This window comes from Pteropus vampyrus, unplaced genomic scaffold (genome assembly GCF_000151845.1).
Source record: "Pteropus vampyrus isolate Shadow unplaced genomic scaffold, Pvam_2.0 Scaffold356, whole genome shotgun sequence".
NCBI classification, from domain to species: Eukaryota; Metazoa; Chordata; class Mammalia; order Chiroptera; family Pteropodidae; genus Pteropus; species Pteropus vampyrus.
In genome coordinates this window covers 71,588-82,544 of record NW_011889137.1, presented here as the reverse complement: position 1 = coordinate 82,544, position 10,957 = coordinate 71,588, and the positions used below count along the sequence as shown (strand labels likewise).

Below are 10,957 nucleotides of genomic sequence, written 5' to 3'. Positions count from 1 at the left end.
AGGCGGGCCCGAGTGCTCTGATGTCGCTGAGCCTCCGTTTCCTCTGAGGTGGATGAACACGCACACTGCACCCCACGGGCTTGCCTTGGCCCTGGGAGGTGCCGAGTGGCATGCCGAGACAGCTCAGCAAATGGCGCTGTGTCATATTTCCAGAGTCCGTGTCGGGGAGGGGTCGTCCCCTTAACCCAGTGCGACAACAAATCGCAGGTCCGGCTCCCAGCAGCCTGTCCATCCTCATGACCTAGGCCACTAAGGGCCCTCACTGCAACTCTAGGCCATTCTCATCACACTTGGACTTCAGGAAACCACCCCACTCCCAAATTACATCCAAACCTCTGGACACATACATTTTCTGCAGAGATGTGAGCTACAGTTTTGACCAGGATCTCAAAGGGGCAGTGATCCAGAAAACCTCAATCTCTGCTTCACGAGATATCTGTGCATCATCCATATCCAGCTGCAGCCCAGGTAGGCTGACAGCAACCCTATTCCTAAAGAAACCAGAGCATTTTGCAGGACACACGTAGAGGGTGGGAGAGGCTGGCTGTGGGTTTGGTGGGTAAGGACAAATAACTAAAGCTCTACCTTGGATATTACGTGGATGATGCAATCTTCTGCCCTTTTAGGTTATGAAACAGTATTCTTTTAACATTTTTATTTTGACAAACTTAGATTTACAGAAATGAATCCATCACCTGGATTCCCGAAATGCTAACATTTTGACACATTCACTTTATACTTTCTCCACACACACACTTTTTTTTTTTTTTTGGAATCATTTGACAGTAAGTTGCAGAGATGATGCCCCTTCATCTCTGAATAGTGACAAGTATCACTCGCAAACAAGGATGATATCTTACATGGACACAGTGCAATTACCAAAAACACCAGGAAATCTACATTGATGCAACACCATTATTCCTACGACTACCCACGTTCGGAACTTGCCCTGCACTTTTCGTCTCTTCAACCTTCCTACATCCGGGAGGCTTTGTGACACTGACATATCGGAGCAGCCCAGGCTAAACGTTTTGAAGAGTGGCCTTCGATGTGGGTTCTGATTGGATTCGGGCTTTCGGTGGGAATTCCACAGAGGTGATGCCATGTCCTCCTCAGCATGTCACCTGTCCTGTTGGTGGAGATGCTGGCTTGGACCCGTCTCCGGTGCCCTGTCATCCTGTAGGTACTCGCGCGCTCTCTAGCATCACAAGGTGTTCTCAGCTTATCCTGTGCTTTCCCAGCCCCGGCCCCCAAACCAGCCATTTCTCCACAGAGCCCAGTACCTTTCAGTGGAGAATGGTGTTCAGTGAACAGGATGTGGTCGCTGGGGATGCTATGCCCATTACCACAGAGCTGCCACTGTTTCCACGTCCTAGTACCCTCCATCTATATCTGTTTGTCTATAAACACATTAAAAGCCATGAATTCACAGATACTTCCAATTTCAAAACAGCACAAGATTCTTTTTCTTCCGTTTGCATATTTGTGACTCCCTTCCTTGCCAGTGAGAAACCTGGCCCCATTATCCACAACGTATCTACTTGCTCAACCCTCAAACACACAAAGTACTTTCAGGATTGCTAAAAAGCAGCCCACTAGACTTTCATCTTCGCCTAGAGTTCCTTTTTGTCTTTAGCTGAGGCCATACAGTAAAAATGCACTGTTCCAAATTTACTTGGGTGTGTCCCCTGCTTCACTGTGGTAATTAATGTGAAATACGGTTCTGTTCGCATATTCCATTTCATGTTTTACTTCCCTATCCTTGTTTATCTTTGTTTGTGTGATATATTAACATGGTTCCCAAAGTCAGAACTTTACAAAAGATCCTCGGCCACGTGTCATCCACCTCTCTGTTCCTTGGACCCTAGTCTCTGGTTTCTCTTTCCATGTTTCTTTTTGCACAAGTTAGTAAGATACATGTATATATTTTATTTCCCCTTTTCTCCACAAAGGTAGCACACTACATACACTCTCGTGTGTTGATTTTTCAATTAATAACATGCCCTGGGAATGAGTCCCCATCAGTTCAGGCTCCTTCCTGTTCCACCTCCGTCAACGCCACTTACATCTGTCACACACCCGACTGTGTGGCGTTGCCATTCCGGTCGACACCTCTTCCACATATGAACTTTCAGGGCATGTCCCAGCTTTTGCAGTTACAAACAAGGCAGCGATAATCTGTGCTCGTGCATTTTCTTTTGTTGGAGGTGTATATTTAGAGTGTAACCCTAAAGGTGGGCTTCCCAAATCAAAAAACATCTATTTTTTATTGGTGTCTAATGCCCCTCCACCGGGTTCTACCAGTTTATGTTCCCACCAGCAACATATTGAGAGCAGCTTTGAGAGTTACCCCACTACCTCACCGACGGAATGTGCAGTCATGCTTTCTGATTATTTACCAATCTGATTAGTGAGAAATGGTATCTGTGTATCTTTAATTTGCATTTCTCTAATTATGAGTGAGGTCAAATTTCTTTTTTATGTTTCAAGATCTAATTTATGAATCACATATTCTGTCCTTTTCTGTTGGATTTTTGGTCTTTTTTTCTTCTCAATCTTCACAAGTTCTTCATGTATCAGGGATATTAGCCCATATGAGATATGTTGGAAATATATTCCTTCCAGTTTGTCAATTGGCTTTGACCTTGTTTGTAGTGTCCATGCCCACCCCCCACCCCCACCTGCCCCAGAAAGGTTTTGTTTTGTTTATATTTTTATATGGCCAAATTAAGCTTTTTATTTCATCTGGATTTGGAGTCACAGAAAACCTTCCCCACACCCAGGTCCGAGGCATCGGCCTGTACTGGCAGTACTTCTGTGGTTTCAGTTTTTACGTGTAGACCCCTGATCTGTTGTATTCTTGTGTGTGCTGTGAGATATGGATCTAATTTTATCTTTTTCCAAATGGTTAACAAGTTGTCCTGCACTATTTTCAAAAAAGTCTATCTGAACCTATTTCTGGACTTCCTATTTTACCCCACAGGTCTAACTATTACGCTGCTTTAATTACAGATGCTTTACAGTGTATTTTAATGTCTAGAAGGGCTGATTTCCTCACTTTGGTTTTTAAAGAAACGTTTTCCTGGACATTCTAACATGCAATTTTTTTAAAGAACATGTTTAAATACAATTTTAATGACAAAATTTGATACTCTCAAGCGTCAAAATGAAAACACCAGAAGCAGGGTTTCCGGGGACGCTCAACGCCTGGGAGCAGAGGCGTGGCTGGGCCTCACCCGCGGTCTCGTTTCCGGCTTCCTGATCCGCTGCGACTTACACACACTGAAAAACCACCTAAGACGGTTGCTTCGAGCACCGCTTTTTCTCACTGTACAATTCCCTGTAGCAGGTTACTGCATCATTGATTGCTCTTGAGACTTTCAGTTTCCACTCATCATCGTGGCTGCAACTGGTAAGGACCTGCAAGCCAGCCTCAAAGTGTGAGAAGGCGGCCGCGAGCTGTCTCGTGGTGAGCTGGCGCAGGGCAGGTGCAGCGTCCTCACTCCCCTCCTGTCCCGCTGGCTCCTGGTCCAGCTGCATCAGTCCCTCATTGGAGAGAGCCTCCTCATGGGACTGTAGCAACTGGTCCACATCAGCTTCTACGATCTCTTCAAAAGCAACAGTCCTGGCAAGGGTCACAATGTTCCGTCGAAGCCGTGCAATGTTATCTGTTTGGGACACACTCTGAGACTGAACACACTGGGGCCAAATTTTCTCCCACACGCTATTCATCGTTGCTGGTCTGAGTGCCTCCCACGCTACTGCAATGTTGTCCATGGCATCCATGATGTTGTAGTTCCTCCAAAACTCCCTGATCACAGCTGTGTCCTCCCCGTCTGTTGCTTCTAGGATGTGCTCAAAAGTCCTTCTCAGGTAATGAGCTTTGAAGGTAGAAGTTACACCCTGGCCCATGGGCTGGACTGAGTCCGCTGTACTGTCATGAAGATACTCCACTCTCACGTTATCGGACAGATCACTCAAGTTCGCTGGGTGGCATGGTGCACTGTCTAGGATGAGCAACGCTCTGTTGGTTAAATTATTTTGGGCACAGTATTTTTCAACAGCAGGGCAAAAAAAGGATGTGAACCATTCATGAAAAATGCTCCTGGTCACCCAGGCCTTTTTGTTTGAGCGCCAGATCACTGGCAGATTGGGCTTGGAGTACCCCTTCAGAGCCGTGGGGTTTTCTGAGTGGTACACCAATAAGGGCTTCAACTTAAAGTCCCCAGCTGCATTGCCACCAAGCAGCAGCATCAAGCGATCTCTGGATGACTTAAACCCTGGCTCAGCCTTTTCTTCCACAGAAATAAATGTTCGTTCAGGCATTCTCTTCCAATAAAGCCCTGTCTCATCTACATTAAAAACTTGCTGGGGGGTGTACTCACCTTCTTCGATGATGCTTTTCAGCACTTCTGGGTATGTGTCCTTGTTGCCAGGAGCTATGCTGTCTATCTTGAAGTGGGGCAAACAATGGCGCTCCTTGAATCTCACAAACCAGCCTTTGCTTGCACTAAACTTTTCTTTTTGAGAGCTTTCGCCTTGTTCTCGCTGTAAGTCATCAAACAAACTCTTAGCCTTTTCCTGAATAATGGTGACACTCAGTGGCATGTTTCGCTGGCTCTGGTCTTCAAGCCACACATGCAACAACCGCTCCATGGTCTCCATGACTGCACTTCGATGGCGAGTCAACCGAGAGGCTCTTAAGGGAGTAGCTATTTGTGAACTCGCTTTGATTTTTTCTTTATTATCTCGGATTGTCGCCACTGTGGAGACAGCAAGGCCTAAGGCCTTTGCGATTTGGCTGAGCTTTTCACCCACTTCAAATCGTCTTAACACTTCTAATTTTATGTCGAGGGTAATTGCTTTACGCTCCCTTTTGGCACTCGAGATAACCGTTGCATTTAGGGGCCTTTTCGCGGGCATCCTTGCCTCCAAAACCTAATAAAATCACAGCAGTCTCTGGTGCAAAGAGGCCTGTGGTCACTCAAAGCTCCCTTGCAGAACCTGCGAAACAGAAATCGGGGCAGGGAGGAAGTGAGGCCTGACGTCCCTGGAGACGTGGGCGACCACAGGCTGGCCTAGCCCCATTGCCCAGACTCAAGCTGTTTCATTCTCGACTCTCTGGCAGGCAGCCTGGGCCTCTGGTGTCCATCAGTGTCCCAATTCCTCGAAGCACAGCTTCAGGCAATCAAAACCGGCGTGGTTTCTGTCATCCACAGAACAAAACCTCGTGAAGGGGAATAATGCTGTACAGCACACGCCGAATCAGTCCCTTTGTTCACGAGGGTTACCGGAGTAGCACTCCGACCCGTTTGCAGAATAACTAACGTGACGGCAGGACCGGCCAGCGGGGCTTTTCTGAGCTCCGCCCATGGAGGACCCCGGAAATACGTGTCCTTGCAGATGCCCGATTTCAAATAAGACTAAAGGCGCTGGGCATTCTCTTAGGACATAGCCAGAATCGTCCTCTGGGGTTTCTACGCTCAGCTGTCTGTGTAGGGCAAGGCAGCCCATGCTCAATCCCTTAAAGAGTAAGGCGATGGAGTAGACTCCTAAGGAGAGGTCCCCGAGCCGGCCCCCCTCGGCCTTGACGCGCACGCGTAAGGCTTCCCTGAGCCCGCGAGGGCCGATGGGGGCTGTGGCGCCGCGGCGACCCGTTGCGGCTGTGCTGCGCATGCGCGCGCCCCGGCGGCGCGAGGTCGGCAGCGGGCGCCGCGGCTCCGGCCGGTCGGGCTGCTCGCCGTGCGGCGGCGGCGGCGGCTCAGGACGAGGAAGGAGAGCCGGGCCAGGCCCATAGGACCGCTCGGCAGGTGAGCGGGGAGGCGCTGCCCACCGGCTCCGGGAGGCGGCGGCGGAGGCTGCTCTCGACGCTGCGGTCACGTCACCGATGCGCGCGGGCGGCGGGGGGGGCCGAGCGGGCGGGCGCCGGCGCCTGATGTCCTCCGCGCCCCGAGCGCCTGCTCTCCCCGCGGCGCCGGCCCCCCTCTTCAGCAGTTCCCGCGGCCGCTTCCTTCGGGATGTCGGACGAGCGCTCCCGCCTCCTTTCCCCGCGAAGAGCCCCGTGGTGCGTGGCGTGCGTTCGAGGCCCGCCCCACCGCGAACCTACCGCGCGTCTTCTCGGGCGCCTCGCTCCGATTGCGAGCCCGCTTCTTCCTGTGCTCAGCGGTGACATTCTGACTCTACCTCGCAGAGTTGCTCTGTGAACCGCATGTGATAATGGACGTGAAAGAGTTTTGCAAACTGTTACCTGTTTTTAATAAAAATCATTCGTTGAGCCCAGCTCTGTCACTCCGATAAGTTAATACTGCTTGACGGCTTCCGCGCTGAGAACTTTACACGGACTCTCATTTAAGTCTCACACCTGTCTTGCACAGCTGTGACCGTGTTTTATAGAAGAGGAAACAAGACCGAAGCTGGTCAGCGGCTGTCCTTGCGGCTTGGGACCGTCCCGCCCCAGTGCCTTCACTTTTAAATGCTCCCGTGTAGTACGCCTTCCCCTGGGGTAGATACTATGAAATAGTCCATATTATAAGGTTGCTTTATTTTTGTGCTAATACATTCCAGGGGCTAGTGATCACATTGATTTTTTTTTTTTTTTCTGACACACCATCGTGGAGTTTTTGGATTTTGATTCAAGGTGTCTTGGTTTCAGATGGCAGCGAAAGGGGAAGATTGATTGATTCCATGGAGTTGTGTCTGTTACGCTTTCAGGAGTGAACTTTCCCCTCTCATATCCTTTCTGAAGACAGTGCATGTCAGTTATAAGTTGTTCTAAAAACATCTGTAAAAACAGAGCCCTTCCCCTGTGGCCATGTCGCATCTTACCATTGCAGAGGGCTGTTCTGGTTGTTGACACATAGTGGAAGTCAGTAATTGACTGGTACAGCGTGCAGCACAGGTGTGTCATGTGTAACAACTTTCATAGACCTCAGTGGTTGGTTATGAATGGAGGAAGTTGGATGACCTTTGAGTTTTTTCCCAGCCTGAGTCATTCATCTGTTGAGAATCTACTGGCCAGGGAACTGCATCACGGTGAACAGACTCGGCAGGAGCTCTGCCTCGTGGGCTGCTCTCTTTCGAGGGCAGCATGCAAAGGCTGCAGAGGCAGGTATAGTGTGGTTTATAATGAAGAGATGCAGTCAGCACTCATCACCAGAAGCTGAAGCCCTCGAGGTTTCTATTGTTTTTTTTTTTTTCATTCAGTGAGCTTCCTACACTGTCCCTGCCACACAAGGAGGAGAACCGGACAACAAAGTATATGGCATGTTAGGTGGTTATATGAGGTATGAAGAAAATGGAATAACAGGGTAAATGCCATGTTATTTTTCATGGGATAGTTAGCTCCTGAAGGAAGTAGGGATTGATTGGGAGCTCACCAGCACACTGAGTAGCAAGCGCCTGGCGGGGCTGCACCTGTGTGAATCAGGCACAGACCAGGGACGCCTTATTTGTGGTCTGACTGGAAACGACTGGAAAGAAAGAACAGTGGCACTTGGCCTGTTGAAGAAAGACCTTGCTCTGCCCAGCCTCATGTCTTGGCTTCGCAGATGCAAAGACCAATTTAAAAAGCTTACCCAGACCAAGGTGAGGATGGTTGGTAGACCTGAGTCTCCGAGAGCTGCATCTGACTCAATGTGGTTGGTTCCCGATCAAGTCAGAAGACAACTAAAGCTGAACTAAGATAAAGGAATGGGACGTTTTATCAAGTGTTGGAGGGAAGGGGTGTACTTGGTACACTTAACGGCCATAGGCCACCCAGTGACTTCTGTCGTGCCACCGGCACCGCTGTCTTTTGGTGATACTGGAGAAACCCTGGGAGGTCTGGGCCCCAGAGTCCTCATCATTCACCTCTAGGCCCCTTTCTTCTTACTTCAGGCTCTTGCCTCTCTGGACTTCTGCTTTCCACCTCTGCAGAGGGAATGGCACCCAGCTAGTGCCCAGAAACCACCACCTTCTGTGCTCCTTTGTCTAGAACTCCTGTTACGGCAGCATGCCTTTGTGACATGTTTATAGTGTCATTATGTCTCCCACAGTGGCTTCTGGCCCCGTTGTGTGGGGCTTACTGCGACAGGGACCTTTCGATCATGGCACAGAAGTCCCAGGTGGCTCCTCACCACCACCGGCTGCATCTCCTTTCTGAGCTTCCCTGTTGGCTGATTAGCGAGGTAACACTCGCTGGGGAACGCCGTTACTTCAGGGAGGAGCCTGTCTCCCCAGGAAAGGCGGCACGGCTGAAGGAGGAAGCACTGTAACCCATGGGTCCAGTTTCACCATAGTAACGTGCTGGGGACGATCCCATCTTTGGTTATGCTGGGATTTTTACAGTTACTCCTGGGATAGTGCGTGTGTTTAGGATTTTTTAGTATGGTAGCTTTTAATGCGTGAGTTTTTGCTGTGATGGCTTCTGACCTATAGTAGTGAAAATCCTAAATTGTCTCTAGTTCTGTCCTTAACTGTTGTTAAGTATTGTTAGTAGCTTATGGTAAGACTGTCATTTTCCTCTGTGAGACAAAAATACAAAGTCTAGAAAGGCGTTTGCTTTCCCTGGCCTGACAAAAGCACTAACCTTGGCCGATCAAAGATAAATCATAGTATCCTTTGGTTTTTAAGTGTCACATGATTTTAATCTTAGAATTATGTTTGTTTTTGAGGGTGCAGTAGTTTCCATGACCAAAATGGCCTCAGGCAAGAAACAAGTTTTTTTTTTGACAGCTGTAACTATAAAAATTCTTTATGCATTTCTGCAGCAAATTTAGTTCTCGTTTGAATAACTTTTTAATGGGACATTTAAGCAGCTAAATGAAGGCCGCAAGCTTACACTTCAGGCCAGGTCCCTGACCCCTCACACCTGTTATTGCGGCCATGAGGAAGCCCACCTCGAACTGGAGAGGCAGCGAATCCTCTCCCCAGTTCAAGGCGTCCAGGGGTCCGCTCTCAGCAGCTGGGTCTGCGGGTGAAACTGGTGGCAGCTTTCCGGTGGCTGTGCTCAAAGCCACCCAGAGGGACCCATCTGTCTCTACCCTCATGGGCAGCATACGGTTTGCAGGACCCTGGGTGGCCTCCTCAGTGTCTCGCCCACTGTAGGGAACCAGGGGACAGGGTGTGTGAGGTCGCGGGTGCCAGGGCTCCCCACTTTTCCACGTTCCGTATTGAGCCGCGCTTAGGTCTCCTCATTTCTGGGTCACTGCAGGACCTTTTCCACGTCGTTCCGGTTTTGATGTCTCAGTGAAGGCAACGAAAGGGAAACTCAGAAGGAAGTTGCTTGGTGAAGTTTTTGGGGTGCTTGGGAACAAACCTGCGTTTCTGCACATCTGAGGGCCCGCGAGGCCGAGCTTTGCATTCAGGAAGCAGAGCAGATGCTGTGTGGGCTGCAGGGAGCTTGTAACCCCAGGCCCCAGTTCGCTTTAGCACACGGGAATCGCGGACGGTTTTCCAAAGCAACATTTCGGACTTGGGGTCTGCCAGCTGCCTTCGTGCACCTTCTAGAGCTGCGTCGAGACTCAGAGATGGGCCCAGGGCGCTGGATTAGACCCAGTTTGGGTGCTTCCTGCCCGGCCAGTGCATGGTTAGAGGGTGCTGCTGGTGCATGTGCCTGCGAGGACTCGCCGCCTGGCCCCCCATCTTTAGCTTGGCCGCTTAGGGAGCTGTAGTCAGTTGGGCAGGGGTCTCCCGGGATAGAGATCAGGGAGGTGTCCACATGGCCAGCAGCTGTGCTTCATGGTCCAGGCCCAGGGCTGTGAGAAGCACCAGAGGCAGGTTGGTGGCCTGCTTTGTCTTAGTGCAGCTGACGCTGACGTGTCACGTTTAGAGAAGCACGCAGTGTCATGTAGCCCGAGGCCGCACCACAGCTTCTAGAGGGTGTCCTGGTAGCTCTGGCTTGCTGGCCAGTGAGAAAGCTGGGCTCACCAGTTTTCTGTCTCTTTCTGTCCTGTCACTTGTATAGGAGGGCACTGAGAATCACTCCTTGTCTCCCCACGCTCCCAGCATTACTTCTAGCGAGGCCACAGAAAGTAGCTAGGCCCGCCGGCTGAAAACAGGCCCCCAAACGCAGTGGGAGGTGGGATCCGGCAGAGCAGACACAGCACAGTGCCGGGCGTGGGGGGACAGGCACCAAGCTGGACCTGAGGAGTATGGAGCAGACAGGCCATGGGTCCGGCCGGACCGGCCCCCAGCATGCCCTGAACGGAAGGCAGGCGCTGGGCGTGCACTTGCTCGCTGCCCGTCCTTCCTGTGCCTCTTACTCGCCCTGGAGTTTGACTTGGCCGCCTTGAGAAGACGACTCAGGTCCTGCAGCCAAGTGAGAGGACCGCGGTGGCCTACCAGGAGGCCAGGCGCCTGGTGGTGGGCTAGCTCCTGGAGCACGTGGACCCCCTTGCTGAAGGTCAGTCTCATCCCCTCTGTATCCCTGCGTGTCTGGCAGGGCCACCTCTCCTCCCAGCCCAACCCTTGGCTTCCAGGCCTGAGTGTCCACCTGTGGGTGTCTGTGTAGCCTGTGTAGGTCACGTGGGAATGATATACTCAAGGTGGCGAGCCTTTACTTTTCAAGGAATGTAATGGTATAGAATTTGTCAGAGGATTCCTTGGTGGGTGGATAGGCAGAAAGGCGGATGCTGGACACTGGCCACCTGACACCCTAGAGATGTGAAGTTCAACAAGCCTCTCTCCTAAGCTTTGCACCTGGCAGCATGGCCCCTAGAACCTCTTGGGACAGAGGTTCCGTGTTGGTCCTTGGGTGGTCCCTGGTTGGGGACAGGGCCCAGGGGTCACCTTTCCTCCCACGCTCTTGTAGGAAGGCCAGTGCTCAGAGCGAGGCCAGATTGGTCAGGGAAACGTCCGGGCAGCACCTCCAGGGGGCAGGGCCTCCACGTGGGCTGTGCCTGCAGGTGTCTGTTGCCCCCCAGCTGGACGCTGGGCCTGGCCCAGAGAGCAGTGCTTGCACACTGCGCCCTGCTGGGGA

General features: G+C 51.2%; 1 protein-coding gene and 1 long non-coding RNA gene across 3 annotated transcripts; one reads left to right on the top strand and one right to left on the bottom strand.

Annotated features, from left to right (window-relative positions):
* Positions 1–640: 640 nt before the first annotated feature.
* On the bottom strand, positions 641–5,409 carry CENPBD1 (CENPB DNA-binding domain containing 1). Of its 2 annotated transcripts, XM_023522704.1 has the most exons (2): positions 4,386–5,409; positions 641–4,007 (listed from the first exon to the last, which is right to left on the bottom strand). In XM_023522704.1, exons 1-2 carry the CDS (start codon positions 4,921–4,923, stop codon positions 3,295–3,297), a joined length of 1,251 nt encoding a protein of 416 aa, XP_023378472.1. In that variant the 5' UTR covers positions 4,924–5,409; the 3' UTR covers positions 641–3,294. The 2 variants fall into 2 exon arrangements, with proteins under 2 accessions (XP_023378472.1, XP_011377427.1); XM_011379125.2 differs by having other exon boundaries at positions 641–5,405.
* A 270-nt stretch (positions 5,410–5,679) lies between these two features.
* On the top strand, positions 5,680–6,279 carry LOC111731228. The gene is made up of 2 exons (XR_002776999.1): positions 5,680–5,810; positions 5,992–6,279. It is a non-coding gene; the product is annotated as an uncharacterized LOC111731228 (long non-coding RNA).
* The last annotated feature ends 4,678 nt before the right edge of the window (positions 6,280–10,957 follow it).

Bases quoted from the DNA above. Each gene is read 5' to 3' on its own strand.
- CENPBD1 (XM_011379125.2), bottom strand. From the start codon at position 4,923: ATGCCCGCGAAAAGGCCCCTAAATGCAACGGTTATCTCGAGTGCCAAA.